Source organism: Amphiura filiformis, chromosome 10, assembly GCF_039555335.1.
Source record: "Amphiura filiformis chromosome 10, Afil_fr2py, whole genome shotgun sequence".
In the NCBI taxonomy this organism is placed as follows: Eukaryota; Metazoa; Echinodermata; class Ophiuroidea; order Amphilepidida; family Amphiuridae; genus Amphiura; species Amphiura filiformis.
The window spans coordinates 2,930,751-2,947,071 of NC_092637.1; the positions used below are offsets into that span (position 1 = coordinate 2,930,751).

The 16,321-nt window shown below is 35.9% G+C and overlaps 1 protein-coding gene across 1 annotated transcript; it reads left to right on the top strand.

Annotated features, from left to right (window-relative positions):
- The first annotated feature begins 21 nt into the window (after positions 1 to 21).
- LOC140162418 (uncharacterized) lies at positions 22 to 15,957 on the top strand. The gene is made up of 8 exons (XM_072185645.1): positions 22 to 152; positions 4,048 to 4,195; positions 4,863 to 5,516; positions 6,501 to 6,589; positions 9,001 to 9,103; positions 10,364 to 10,788; positions 11,739 to 11,942; positions 13,469 to 15,957. The coding sequence occupies exons 1-8, from the start codon at positions 114 to 116 to the stop codon at positions 13,508 to 13,510; spliced, it is 1,704 nt and encodes a 567-aa protein (XP_072041746.1). The 5' UTR covers positions 22 to 113; the 3' UTR covers positions 13,511 to 15,957.
- The last annotated feature ends 364 nt before the right edge of the window (positions 15,958 to 16,321 follow it).

Sequence of the window (16,321 nt, forward strand, 5' to 3'; positions counted from 1 at the left end):
CGTGGTTGTGCAATACAAAAAATGATTGGAAATTTCAATGAAATATCCTGCAAGGTTTTACCATGACTTAGAAATGTAGTCTTTATGAACGATTGAATGAAATTGACACTTAAATGATGTCGTCGAAGAAGAATAAGCAGCTAGCCGAAAAGGTGAGTTATTGTGGCTTGGAAATACTGCTTGAACAGGTAGTTGTTGAATTCGGCAGTTGTGTTTGCAAGCGTCCGTGGTTACCACAACCAATGACTAAAACGTAACATTATTTTACTAAACTTGGCTACAGTAAAATTTCATTTGAATGAACAAAGCTGCTGTACGCAATCCGACTGCAATCGTATTTCAAAATATAAACTGTGAAGGCGCAAATCATGGTTTAAATTAATTTGGAAATACTGATCAACATGTCAAACAAAAAACATGTACGTCAGTCATCGACACTAGTCATGCTAGTCTACGACAGACGACATCGTCATCGGAAATTCTTTCGGGCTGACAACAGACTGGGGAAAGCCTTGTAAAACCAGTAGGCGCCTGGTACGGTAAGGCCCTTCGCACTTGATTATTAGTTTCCTGTTAAAGATTTTGAAAAAGGGACGAGGTGACTTTTAATTAAAATTATTAATTATCTTTTATTTTCTTTATTTAGTTTGAACTATTACAAGCAACTATTGACTTGTTTTGACTAGAGCGGGCATTTAATTATTTCACAACAATATTTGATTTTATAAATAAGTGAAGGTGGAGTTGTAGGCCTACTCTTTGTTCATTCATCATTATTGTTGATATTCAGAAAATGGCAAGTAGAAGTAGTTGAAAGTTATTTTAAAGGAGTGTTTCGTGATCCTAGCATCCTCTTTTTATGACATGTGGTCGCATGTCACAAATAGGTCACCCAAAAATGGAGGAGCCGTAACATGAAAATGCTTTCTTCCCACTTCAAGTTTAGTTTATTCTAAAAGTATGATACCTATTTTAGAAAGTTTGGTGTCATTTTGTAGATAATTATGTTCTTTGTCAAATGCAAAAAACCCCAAGTCAATTGGACAACTACTTTGAGATTTATACTTCAATATGTAAGATGTTTCAATGGAGGAGCTGGGGCGGGTGAGCCGGGGCGGGTGAGCCCCATAGGGTTGTACACAAAATTGTGAAAATATGGCAAACTTCAAACCTTTGGCTTTGTATCTTAAAAAGTACAAGTAGCATGGACCACAAATTGCACATATATCATCCTGGATTGTAGATCTACCTCATAGTAGATCAAATGTAACAAAAGATGTAACTAATTAATTGCCTAATTAAATGCTAATTAAGACAGTTTTCCCTATGTTACTATATAAAGTGTGCACGTAATGCTCCGACATTTCTAAATGGCCTATCTCTTGCCCAGGTCACCCTGCTTATTCGAAAGTACACATATTTTTAAGGAAATTTGATGAGGAATTCAATTATGATATTAGTTTTAGTGCCAGACATGGAGGAAAAAAGTTTTGATTTATAATGTCATACAAATTGTAAAATTATTTTGCAATTTTTGACCACCCTGTATGTTTAACGCAAGGGATATCAAACGCTTTCTTCCTAATTTGTTGGAAGGGCCCATGCAATGTCTTTCTGAATCCATATTTATTTTGAGCTACATAGCTTTCAGAAAAAGAAAATATGGGGTTTACCATGACATGAAAGATGCTAATTTTGTTGATGTTCCACCCTGTATATTTCTTACCCACCCTGTATTATGATAGTATACTTTGTTGATTTGGCATCCTTGTCATTTAAGCTTTCCAGAAATGTATACTTTTAATGGTCTAAAATGTATTCATTAAAAGTTGTGTTGTTCAAGTGAATCAAAATTGGTGATATTTTTATCATAAAACATTGTGTTACACATAAGATGACCAATTCATGACATGCGACCATTTTTCAGTACATATCCACGAAAAAAGCCTATTTCCAAAATTTCAGTTGATTCCGATTTTGCATTTGCGAGTTATGCATGATTATGTGTATTACACTGCTCCATAGACAATGCGTTGTAATTTCGTTCTGGTGCACCAGCGAAATTCAAATTTCACGATATCTTTGCAAAGCGAATTAATCTGCAAGAAATATTTTGTACATAAACATTATGTAGCCAGAGGTTTCCAGTGATATAAAAATCTCAACTTTTTTTAGAAAAGTGGGGGATGAGGCTGTGGATCACGAAATGCCCCTTTAAAGGAGAAAATTAGAAATAAAAATAAAATAATTAATAATTTAATTATTTTGAGATTGTCAATTTTGGACGCGGGCGGTAAACAGGAAACTAATAATCAAGTGCGAAGGGCCTAATGGCATATAGTGAGCGCCAGGCCAGGGTTCATAGGTTTTTGCCGCAACTTGGCGCAAGTGGAAAAAACCACAGTTTAACCAGTTGTTTTTTTTAACCACAGTTTAACCAGTTTTTGCCAGCAAAAATGGCAAAAACTAAAAAAGTGATGAATAGTTCACTTTTTTCATCTGAAAACAAATTATTTAACAAAAAATAATTTTCATTGCTTACACTCACTTTCATTTCATTTTCATTTCATTTTATTTGTCAGAAAAAACACAATACAAAACAAAATTCATACAATATAAAAGTACAATACAAATACAATCATGATATATTAAAATACATTTTTTTTTTAAACGGGGGAATTAAAAAATGAAAATAATGAGGGAAAATCGATTTTAAATTAAATACAATCATTAAACTTAATTAAACAATAAATTGACATTCCTACCAATAAAATATCAACAACAACAAAAAATTTTTAGGTGTGTAGATGAACAGACTGCAAGTTAAGAACACAGGGACGAACAAGAACGAGAGTGCCCTGCTGGCAGGGAAGACCAAAGAGTAGCAGAATGCCACTTTCGAAGTGGTCAACTTAAAGGCACTCCATGAAGGAACAAAACAAAAGAGCATGCATGCTGTTCTCCAACCAACTCATCCAAAGGCTCCAAATCTAAAGAAAAAGAAAATAATGATGAGAGAATTGGACATAATAAATTACTTACATTTACATTTAGTTAAGAATCAACCAGCCAGCTGGATTGTTTAAAATGTAATTTTAGATAAAAAGCTAGAAAGACTGATATTCAACTTATCTCTAATGTGGAGAGGTAATGATTGGAATTGCACAGGAAAACGGGTAAAACATTATATTTGAAACAGTCTGTCCTACCAAAATTGTGGTGGAATTTTGTAAGTGTCAGTATGACGAGTGTTAATTTGAACATAAACAAAATGATCCACATCATACACACGATAGAGACATTTACTGACAAAAGCTATGGCTAAGTAATGAAATCTGTTTTCAAGTGATGAAAGGCGTAGTTTTTCCAGTCTGAATTGGTAAGTAAGCTCCCCCCAAGCTCCCTCACTAGTGCATTTAATTGCAATGTGGTGTATACATTACATATCAAATTCAAAACTTTTACATTTTAAGAACTTGACGAGACAATGTTGAGTGATTGATCAAAAGTTGTGTGTTATTGTTTATGAGCTTTCTGTGTTACTTTTTAATATTTGACTGACTACATTTGAGTTTTTCCAGTTTTTGCCTCTTTGCCGGCAAAAACCGAACCCTGTTGTGCGCACTTGTTCCCGGATATCCGACCGACCGAATTGATCACAGAATTAAAAAAAATGGAAAATGCAACTTTTGGGTTGGTCAGGCCCGTAAAGCAGGGTTTTTTTGTGGCCTTAATCCTATAAGAATATAAGATAATCACAATAAGAATTTGTGCAGGTGGCTAACTGCTCGCCACTTCAATATAATTGTCAGTACGGTACTTTAGTAAGTTTATAAGCTTTTGTTTGTTTGTTTGTTTGTTTACCCAGGTTGGTCCGTGAGGAACACAATATGCTAATCCATGGAAAACCATGGACCGTTCCAAGCTCATACAAATGCACAAGCCTGGATAGCCAGTGTAGGCTAATATATGCATGCTGGCCTAGATAGCTTTGATAAACAATTTATAAAACTATATTCCTTTTGTTTATTACTTTATTGATTGAAGGTTCAAGAAATAAAGCGTATGCAGGCAAACTGGATGCGACAGAGGGAATCACAATCAGATGACAATGGAGTCAAAGGTCAGAAAGCGGCGCCCTCTGGTCGTCAAGGCCGTGATGACAAGAAAGTGGGAGGAACATCAAAGAAACAAGGTACCGGTATACATGTTAATGAAGATTAAAATTAAGTCATACTGTACCGTAGCTGAAATTGACAATTTTTAACTTGCTGGGGGGTGGTCCCAAACCTTTAGCTTTTTGACCTAGCATTGTACTGGCGCATTTGCCTCAGAGAAATTAGCCAATATTTTCCTCTATTGTTTTTACAAAAATATTGATACCGTACTTGGTAGAAATACATACATCTTAAAGTATTTGTTGGAAGAATTGTGTGTGTGTTTAAAAGAATGTAAGTTTTGAAAGTTCTGAGTACCGGCGGTATCTCACTTTACTCAAGCTTATTTTGACTGAGTAGAGGGAAAAAACAAAAAAGAGGGGAAAAACGCATCCCACATAGAGTGCCCCCTGACAAAAATGAACAAGAAAAGTGCCTCTCTGACAAGAAATGACAGAGAAAGGGGAAGGCAAAGGAAAATAAAAGGGAAAAGGAAAAGAAATAAAAAGGAAAGAAGGGGACCGGAAAAATCCCCCCCCCCAAATAGTTTTGAAGTAAGTCACTTTTGTCTTGCCAGCCATCTTGGGACAAAAATTTGGTACCGTAACTAATAAAAACCAACCCTCCTATTTTTAAAAGTTCGGAAGAGAAACATGTAATTTTTGTTATTTGACCTTATTATCATTTGATTAACTTTGAACTTAGAAACAATGACATGGACAACCAGCAGCGACAGCAACAACAAGAAAAAGAACCTCCGTACTCGTTCAGCTTCCCCTGCCGGTAGACAGAAGGACACCTCAAAAACTCAAACTGGAAGACAAACTCGACCTCTAAGTGGTAAAAGTAAGTCTGGATCTCGACCTAGCAGCGGACGTGACAAAGGTCTTTCAAGCAAACCACCAGTCGCAAAAGGCAGTGTTAGTGATAGGAGTGTTTCTAGTAAGAATACAACAAGTGCAAGGTTAGGGTCACAGACATTAGGGGTGCGGACAGAATCAGAACCAAATCTGAGTGCTAAAGAAATCAATCCCTCTGTCAATGCATGGGATAGCAATAATTTAACAGATGCTAATTTACAGAGAACAAGCAATGTTATTTCAAAGTATAATTCTGATATATCAGATGTTGACAGAACTTCCAGTGATAACCAATCATACAAGGACCAGCGTATCACTGATAGTGATAACTCCAACCAATCAGAATCAAGCAAATCTAATCACAGTGACCAATCAGAGACAAGAACTAGTGGAAATGATTTGATGAAGCCTGATGCTTTTGACCGATTGGCTGATCAGATTGCTAGCCGAGTGAAGGCTGAGATGAGGTTGGAGAGGCAAGAAATAAGACAATCAACAGGTAAGAAATGTTCATGCAGGGCGTTATCTGTGTAGCTCCCAATTCCATTGGGTGAAGGAAGTTTTTGATAACCAAACAACTAATCACTAATCACCAATTTTTGAAAACAGAGTCCTTGGGCGGCGCCGGGGCTTGAATCCGGGACTTCAATGGTGCAAGACGAGGGAACAACCACTGCGCCAACTCGCTCTTGTGTATTTATTTGGGAATAAACTTATGGGAAACTGTTGGGTGAAGTCTTAAAAAACAGCTCCCCTTATTAAGGGGAGTGATTTATACCTATACACCAAAAGCAATTAAGGAGAGCTGTGGGCAGGTGACAGCTCCTGCTTTCCTAAATCAAAAAGGCCTGAAAAGGTCCACTTTTCAAGGATACAAATATGTACCCAACTTGGTACATTTACAAATTTCAATTTACAAAAGGACAATTGGGTACTACAAGGGTACCACACCCCTGGCCAATTTTGTGCCTATTTTTGCATTTTTCTCAAAAAATATAGTGCATTGGTGACAAGTAAAATATGTATATAGGGGCAAGGACTACAACTACTGCACTGAAAATTCAGCAACTCAAGGCAAGCAGTTATTGATTTATTGATCAAATATTGGTTTTCCCTCATTTTTGACTCCACAATTGTTGTCTGTGCCAAAATAAAATTTCCAGTGCAGTAATTGTAGTCCTTGCCCCTATAATATACATATCTTACTTGTAACCAATGCGCTATAATTTTTGAAAAAAATAAAAAAATAGGCACAAAATTGGGCAGGGTTGTAGTACCCCCTTTTACCATTCAAATAAGGTGAAGTGTCTGGATGGTTAAATTTAAGCTAATTTATTTAGGAAAAAGGTCTACTTTTATGGAAATTATGTACCCTGGGTTAGATGGGCACATAGAATGGGCCCATGTAAACTTATTTTATTGTCGCCTTGAATTTATAATGCACAAATTTGCAATCTTTGACATTATGTTTTCATATTTTCAGGTCTACCACTGAAAAGTGTGTTGGATGATGATGAAGAAAATGATAGCACCTTATCTAGTCATCATTGTATCAAGTGTAAGCAGAAAATGGTAAGAAAATAGATCATATTGCTGCTTATTCAACAGAAAAGTCTTATTCAAGGTTTCCTTTTTTTAATTTTCAAGTATTATAAAAGAAAGTGGACCCATATACCATTTTATAGTGATGCTTTTGTGTAACCAAACAAAACATTTGGGTTATTCCTTCATGTAATTTTACATGAAGGGTTAGGGTTATGGCTAGGGTTAGTTTAGGTTTAGGATTAGGGTTATAATTAGGATTATGATTAGGCCTAGGGTTAGGGTTAGAATTAGGATTAGCTTACACAAAATAATTACATGAAGGATCGACCAACATTTGCAAGTCTCAAACTGGCAAATCAAGTGTTATGAGTGTTCGCTGCTAATGGTTCCGATTTTTTCTCTCCTTTATTAGGCCAGAAGAAACTTTTTTTGATTGTCCAAAGATCCCTTCCAAGGGGTATGGTTGGTTGGTCAGATTTTTTTTTAAAGGTCATAGCCAAAATATTTTTGCCTAATAGAGGCCGTCAGTGTGACGTCATATGCCGCCATCTTGTGCGTACACGCTGTAATGGTCGTTCGATCTCCATGCGTGAGCAGCAAAATCACCACGTTGAGGCGCGATAACAGCTGCGTGGCAAGCTGCGCCCTGCGCGTAATGTCTGACGCATGAACACACAGATCATTTGTACCCACAAGATGGCGAAAGGCTGACGGCCTCTATTAGTTAAAAAAACCAACTTTTTTGTGCCTTATACCAGTTTGTCGAGCTTCACTTCTTTATTCATTCTACAATCTGTTAACAAAAAAGGGTGAAAGACATTTTATTTTTCACATGCATACGAGGGGGTATCAAAAAGTTTTAGAAATCGCCCAGAAGTGAAAGAGCTATATCAATGAAATTTTGTCAGTTCAATCACTGGTCCTTATGTACACTATGGTGCAAAAATAATCTCATAAGTATGTTTACTTTTTTTACAGGAGCTAGATGTCACTACCTGCCTATGTAACCGCATAACCAGCAAAATGGAGAAAATTGAGGCATGCAGCATGATTAAGTTCTATTTTAAGGGTTACAGTGCCCAGAAAATCTGGGATGAAATAAAAATTCCTTTTCCAAAAAGCGACAGTGACATATCACAATCACCACCGAAGATAACTTTCATTTCATCATCAATTTTCTAGGCACTGCAACCCTTCAAAAGGAGGATCTTAATAATGCTGCTTGCCTCAATTTTCTCAATCTTGCAGTTTATGCGCAGTAACTGGGGCAGCGGGTTATTGGCATCTAGTGCCACCTGTAAAAAAAGTAAACATACATATGAGACCATTTTTGGACCATAATGTACATAAGGACCAGTGATTGCACTGACAAAATTTCATTGATATAGCTCTTTCACTTCTGGGCATTTCTAAAACTTTTGATACCCCTCGTATGTCCAAATGTAGTAGGGGACCATGGCCATTTATATTTCATGCATGGAGGTTCAGAGGTATGCTTCAAAATGTTTTCCCATAAAAAAAACTAGCCATGTTCACCCCTGACCATTAAAATAAACATTGTAAAATACAAACATCTTCAAAGGTTCATCGGCAGTTTGGTCCAGTAATGGCGACAGTTTTCTTTTACTTGATTATGTTTTGTATTGCCATATTGTTAGTGCACCTTTTAATTAATAAGTACCATAGAACTTTTCAAGTGCCAACTGTCTAAAGGCCCATTCATACTACGTCGCAATTGCTTTGCAATGTGGTACAATGCCGCATCGCATTGTACTGAAAAATACTACTTTTCGATATCGTATAAAGTTAAATACATTTTTTTAACTTGGAAATGCGATAAGTTGCGGCAATCAATATATAGGCACTGCACTACACCGGAATTGTGGCGTAGTATGAAAAGACCTTAAGTGTCGATGTGCCTGAACCTGAACAAATAAAGTCAAATGTCTAAAAAAATTTACCATTAGTACATCTTGTGACTTGGGATTATGATTTACAGTATTTTGAATGTTTCTGTGTGTAAACTCCTCATAATTTATTGACTTCATTGTTTTAAAGGGGCATTTCGTGATCCACAGCCTCATCCCCCACTTTTCTCAAAAAAAAAAAAGTTGAGATTTTTATATCACTGGAAACCTCTGGCTACATAATGTTTATGTACAAAATATTTCTTGCAGATTAATTCGTTTTGCAAAGATATCGTGAAATTTGAATATGGTTCTGGTGCACCAGAACGAAATTACAACGCATTGTCTATGGAGCAGTGTAATACACATAATCATGCATAACTCGCATAAAAAGAGGATGCTAGGATCACGAAATACTCCTTTAATAAGGGCCTCAAAAATGTCTGACTTAAGCACCTGGGGTGCTAATTAAGAATATGGTACCATAGGAATTGTATGTCTTTTTTTTCTTTCTTGTTTTTTTTACTGCAGGTTCCCCCAGACTATTCACCAACAGTGCTGATTCCATGTGGTCATACTTTCTGTGAGCCTTGTGCTGAAGATAGAATCAAATGTCCTACATGCAGAACAAAAGGTAGTGAAATATATGCCAGCATTACTTTTACAAAAATTGGTTTACAGCACCCTTGCATAAAAGATGCCTCAGAACGATAAAGAGAAAATGTTTACAGCAGATCCGTTTCTATATGTCGTCATGGTTTACTCCCACTTGGTCCGATCCCATTTGGCTGGACCAAGTGTTATTGGCCCTAGTGGGAATGGCCTGTCATCATAACCCAAGACATGCATGCAAGAATAATATTACGTGCCAATTACCTTACGTCTTCTGATATAATGTTTCCTATATTAGGATGGGAATCACTTCCGAATCGTGCAATGTATTTCAAATTTCTGTTAATGCCTAAACGATATGGCTCCACAGTACCTAATCAACAGGTTTTCTTATATACACAAAAAGCATAATGTTTACACCAGACAAGCTGCGACAAATTTATTGGCTCTACCGCCTTGCATGAATGGTTATGATACTGAATATTTTAAATCATCTTTTTCGTACAGTGGGGTTGAAGTTTGGAACAAGCTGAGTAATGAATTAAGAAGCTCAACAAATATGCAGATTTTCAAGCAAAGATTCAAGTCCTAAAATTTTGTGCATATACCGGTACTTGTAAATGATGTGTTTTTATTCACATTTAAAATTGTATGTATTTTTGTATTTTAAATTTGTATCTAAGAGTTGTATATACTATATAAATTGTATGTTGATAATTGTTGCTTTTAAATTATTGTATGTGTAGCAGGGCCCCATGTTAGACCAGCTATTTGGCTGAATTGGGCTACCCTGGATAAATATGATTAAAATAAATAAAAATAAAAATAAATAAATGCATTAGCATGTTTCATTGCCTTGACACTAAGAAATGATTTACAAATGAAGTGACGTGTCTTTTGGACAATTTGATCAGATAAAGAAGGGAAAAAGATAAAGAAATGGAAAAATAGGATTCGGAAAATCAGGAAAAAATATATACATTTTCTTGCATTCCACATCACTGATTAAAGTTATGAACAAGAGTATGGAAAGTTGCTTGAACTTATGTTCACTTGTCACCACCTTGTAGAGACTCTTGTTTAAAAAGCAATAATTTTCTACCATTTTCATTATATTTTGCCTTCCCCTTTAAAAGTTGCTTTGCCTGCTCTTGCCCCCCCCCCCCAAAATAAATAAATAAAAAGACCTGGTCACGCCACAGTTTCCTGCATGTATCTCAAATTTCACACCCAGGTTTAGATTCTTGTTTAATGTCAATCATTTCCTATTTTCATTTTTCAGTTACATCAATAGCTGAGAACTCAACACTTCTACAAATAATCCTTGGCTCTACTCCAAACAGGAGGAAACAGTCATCAAAGAAACAAACTTCAAATCCAGCCAATCATAATTCACATCCAGATTCAAATGAAACATATCATCCAAGAAACTATGAAAGCAACCATGGTGCCAAAGAATTCCTCTCAGAGGAAGAAAATACTTCAAAATGGTCTCAATTTGATGACCAAAGCAATCATAATCATAGCCACAATATAAAAGTTGAGAAAAATGTTGTTCGCAAAAGGACTATGGATCCTAAAGTCAGAGCAGAAAACTATGTTTCAGAATTTGAGTCTTTGTCCATAAGATGTGAAGCCATGAGGGAGGAGGAACAAACAGTTATGGAGGATGTGGAGAAGACTAACAGAGAGATAATGCAACAACAGGTAAGACTATTTGTAGTCTTTCTAGAAGACTTGGATGATAATAATACAAGCTTGCCTGTTGTCCCTGATTAGGTAAGTGCCTATCAGATGTATATAAGTGTCAAATAGCTTGAAGTATTATTCCAATTCACACCTTAATAGGCTTATTTGTTCAGAGTATTCGACTTTGATCCATAAGTATAGATCCAGGGGGAATAAATCCCCCCCCCCATATTTTGATAAGAGGGATGATCCATACCATCATCCCACCCAATGTGGACCATATTCACAATTTTAGCTTCAATATGCTTGAGCGCATTTGTACCATAAACTTATTCTGTGCTGGATTCAAGATTTTTTAACGAACTCCATCCCCCACTGCTTTGATCTATAAAGACAACAGGTCTTAAAAGCAAGGTAAAATTGTGCCACAGCAATGCTGATAGGCTGTAGTGTCCATCTCTTTTTCCTTGCAGAGATGCCAGTCAGTTTCACTCAAAAAAACTGAAAAAGCATGTGTATGCAGGCCAAAAGCCCCAAAGCGAGCTGAAAATAAATAAAAACACAGGAATTTGGACTCACAAAAAACCTGATTTCAGGTTAAAACCTGATAACTGGCATCTCTGTCCTTGGCATTTGGGTCAGACTCCCTGAATCAACTTGTTGTGGGGGGTCATCTACCTAAGACAATAGAGGTTAAGAGCCATATCTAAGTTCACAGCATACTGGCACCTGTAGCCAGGATTGGAACCCACAACCTTCCAGTCATGAGTCAGAGCCCATACCACTAGCATCACTGTGCCCCTATAAAAAAAGACAATTATAAAAAACAAATAAAAAGTTGTTTTTTCTCCTGACAATCAACTTTACCCAGATATAGTGGTAGAGCACAAGTACATGTTTGTCTTCCTGCCCAAAAAACTTATTTTTTTGTAACCGCATCTTCTCTGTACTCGTATTCCTTTTCACAGAGAACTATAGGAAATATTTCAAAACAACAAGATAGAATACGTGAAGAAATCCAACAACTCCAAGATAAAATCTCATTATTAGATGAGCATCGTGGGGAGTACGAGAGGAAGTGTGAGGAGCTTGAAGAGGATAAGACAGAGAAGATCTCTCAGCTGCATATGGTCAGACAGATGCTAAGACAACTAGAAGGAAATAAAGATAAGGTGATTATTAGCTTTTATAATATGCTGTAGTTTAAAAAAATTTTGATTTTAAAAATGTAGAAATAAAAAATGAAAGAATTTAAATATTTTAAAATTTAAAGAATTTTAAATTTTAAAAAATTGGTCAAAAATTGTTGGAAAAAACAAATGTGATTTTTTTTTAAATGTTATTTTTGGTCAACAATTGTTGGAAAAGAATGTTTGAAAAAAAAGTGCGCCTAATCAACACAGTCCATACAGAGAAGATCTCTCAGCTTCATATGGTTACACAGAAGACAACAAGAATAAGAAGGAAATAAAGATAAGATGATTATTAGATTATATAAGGCACTTGAAACTTGATTCTGAGTTTAGCGTCCACCGCCCGCGTTATGAATTTTGTGCCGCGTTTGAGATGTAAAATCTGAAAATAATTCATTATTTTGCAAATTACTACTAAACCAGAAAGAAAATTTGTTTTGCAAAATTTTTAAACCCCATTTTTTTGTATTTGAACCCTTCAAAAACTATAGAAAGCCTTGAGAACTATTAGATGAATCCATCTAAATATTTTAGCATTAAAAATATACAGGTTTTTGACCCTTGCTCTATCCAATTATTTCAATTATACCTTTGGGATACCAGGGTAGAAGATAAATCAACCTAGCCAAAATGTTTTTACCAGATGGACATTGTTGGTGTTGTAAATAATTTAACTATGAAAGACCTAGTTTTGACAAATTGGTGCAAAAAAATTATTTCATAATGTTCTGCATGATTGTTATTTTTGTATTAATGAGTCAACCCCCCCCATTTCCCCATATCCTCAAATGTATACGGAGAGGTTAGTACAAATTGGAGTGAAGAAGACCGGCATGGTATACTTCAGAATACATTTAGTTTGTTTTAAAACTTGAAAAACAAAAAGCAAGATAATTATACTTTTATAAATGCAAATGTTTATGTGTGTTTGTGACATTATATTGCGACTGGCGATACCCAATTAGAATGAACAAAAGCGCATAAGCATTTGTAAAAGGCTGCTGATAATGAAACCTTGAAAATAATGAATAATGAATAATGAAATAGTTGCCTCATTATGAGCTGAAAAAATTGGGACGCTAAACTCAACATCAAGTTTCAATAGCCTAATATGCAAAAGTTTTCCAAGGCAGAATAAGTTTTAGCAAACTGATGTCTGCATCCTCTGTTTAAGGTTGGTATTAACCCTGGAATTAATGTAGAACCACTGGGGCCACGTCATGATTTGATTTTGACCGAAATATTTTTGAAGAGCACTGGGGTTGTTTAAATTTCACACTATGAAATTTAATATTTACTGGGCCAATTTGCGATATTTACACCATTTTAGCCCCAAATCAAAGTGTTTACTGGGCTGAAAAGAAAGAAAATTCTAGTCAATTTTTGCCTGAAAATGGATCTGGCTAGCCTTATAAAAAGGTGGGGCAGTCTGACTCCACCACCTGTTATACTGAATTTGAATTTCCTACTAAATATAACTGCTTGATGTTTTCTTTTCTTTGTAGGTGAGGATGCAGGCGCAAGACCTTGGTGTCTACCTGGAGTGAAGCAGTATCTTCTATATCATGCAAGAACAATTGAATACCTGAGTGGAAGAAGGGCCCAACTCCAATTTTTTTACAAAAATGAGTTAGGTCCAGCATTTTATTGCCAGCAGACTGTTCTTCCTTGTGTGTGAAAGATGAGCCAAAATCCACTCTCTATAGTCTTCCACGTACACTTAATCATGATTTTCATGGAAGAAAGGCCCAACTCCATGGAGTTGGGCCCTTCTTCCACAAATATTGGGTTGAAGCGGAATTTCGTTCATCCATGAAATCTGCTTTTCACTACAATAAACTTTCTTGCTAACATATTACATGCTTCTACTTGTGCAATTAATAGATAATTATTAAATTTCTGTAGCTATTTATAACACATCTGCTTACGGAACTGGCACTTGCAGTATATTAGTGGAAGAAGGGCCCAACTCCAGCTCGTATTAAGACCTGTACCATTGCCATGGAAACATCATATGTAATTTTGAATGTATGTGATATTGTATGTTCATGTTTTAAAGGTCCCTTGAAGATGAAAACATTCTGTCTATAAAATTTTTCCAAATATTAACAACAGTTTTGATGGAGTTGGGCCCTTCTTCCACTCAGGTATTCAATTATTGAGGCCACAGATTGAAGTGCAATTCTAGGTGGAATGGAGTAAAATATAGTGTTGTAGTACTCATGAAAGTGCCCAGCAGAAAATAAAGAAACGTTTCCAAAAACATTCACAAAGGTCAGGAAATTTTGCCAGAAAATATTAAAATATTGGTTTATATAAAGGGTACAAAATGTTTTAATAACATTCAGAAACTTGCTGCAAAACATTCTAACCTGTTTTTTTATTTCAGACGATTCGGATGATAGCTTTATTTTTTTTTCAGTTTTAGCTAGTGAACTAAAAAACTACAGTGTGCTTCTTGATATTAATACATTATAGGAAATGAGTCAAGGAAGCTGATAATCACATTTATATTTCCGTAGGTCTTGCGGTTCTTGAATAATCCACTCAATCGTTTTACATTGTTATTCATTTGTGATTGGAAAGAATAATTCATGGCAAAAAATATGAAAAGTTTAGATGCAAAAAGCGATATATGCCATTTCAAAAAAGGCCACCATGTAACATGTGCTGACTTTGAATTAACCGTGACAGCCTAGTTAATAATTCCAAGATAAATTTTTTGAAAATATTGTCAAAAGTAGCACATTATTTTCTTTGGATTTGCCAATATCTCAAATTTCATAAACAATAAGGATCGACCAAGCATCGATGATCGATCGAAAGATCAAACTAATTTGTTTCTATTGCCTAAACAGGCATAATAATCTGGGCTTATCCTGGTATCTAAGCTGTGTTATACCTTGCAATAGATATGCATATATGTATTGTGAGTATGCACAAGAATACACATGCAGCGCAGGAGTGTTCACTCGTGCGAGCGCAGTATTTTACATTTGACACATGAATGATGACTCGCCAATGAGAAATCTCCAACTTGATCAAAAAGGTCACAAAAGTTGATATAAATTACATACCTAATGTAAGTTAAGGGTTGATCTGTTTAAAAATGACAATAAAAGTATTGTTTTGAGACCCTGCCATGTATCTATCGCCTGATATAACACGGTAGATACCATTATTTTCATGTGGGATAACTTGGTGTTCTGCCTCATCGTTCCACTTTAAATGATATCTACCTTGTTATATCAGGCAAAATATACATGGCTGGGTCTCAAAATAATACAGTAAATCTTTAAGTCTGCCACTCATAACAACATGATTCAGAGGCATCATAGCAGCACATAGAGTGGGTGATGGGGTACTGGTACATACCCCTGCTGTGCTCCATCAATAGAGGTTATCCACTTTACTCATGTGTGACTTCTAACAAAAGGCGCTGGTTCCCGTAGTATTCCTCATTCAAACTAATTCAATGCACGACCTCGGAGTTACCTGCATGACTTTGGCGGGCTATTTTGAAATAGTCATGGTTGCACATGCAGGTACTTCTTTTGAAAGTTCTAAACAAGGTATAGGAGTCGCTGGTAGGATATGCAGCTTATAGAACACGGATAACCTCTACTAGGCTTGATGCCTGTTCAATCACAGGTGATGCCCAACAATGAACTATTCCACTTAACATCCATAGCCTACACTCTGCTATGGAAGACAATCTTCAACACAGGGAGTGTGAATTTCAAATTTGGGTTACCTGAATGAGTTACTCTATTTTGAATCTACACCCCCTGTGTGGAAGATTAAGGTTATGTTTTCTAAAGGAGGTGTATGGATTTTAACTGGTATAGCCCAATAATGGATAACTCATGTTATACATGGATAACTTATGTTATATAGAGGTTGCATAATTTTACAGTAATTTATGAGACGTGTATGATAATGCTAAAAACTGAATTTTGTTCAATTACTTTATTTACAAATGATACGAATTCAACACAGGAATATCTTTATTTACAAGAATATTTTATAAAAACAAATTTAGGTAAAATTTAAATCTAGGTAAAGTGAAAAGAAATAAAACAGGCATTAAGCCATCAACTATGTGAACATTTATATATATAGGCTTACAGCATTACTTATCAATTTTATTTCACCATGTGTTTAGGGGCTGTGCAATAATTATGAGCACGGGGGGGGGGGGGAAATTTCCAAGCAGCTCCCCCCTCTTGGTCCGCCAAAAATCGCTTGCCCCCCTCTCGGCCTGCCAAAAATTCTTCAAATTTTTGGGCTCCCAATTTACAAACCTAAAATGGTCTAGATACATGTTGCGAGCGCACCGAGCAGGAAAATTGACATAT

Bases quoted from the DNA above. Each gene is read 5' to 3' on its own strand.
- LOC140162418 (XM_072185645.1), top strand. From the start codon at position 114: ATGATGTCGTCGAAGAAGAATAAGCAGCTAGCCGAAAAG. The intron at 6,590-9,000 runs GTAAGAAAATAG...TTTTTACTGCAG, and splicing joins TCAAGTGTAAGCAGAAAATG to GTTCCCCCAGACTATTCACC. The intron at 10,789-11,738 runs GTAAGACTATTT...TCCTTTTCACAG, and splicing joins GAGAGATAATGCAACAACAG to AGAACTATAGGAAATATTTC.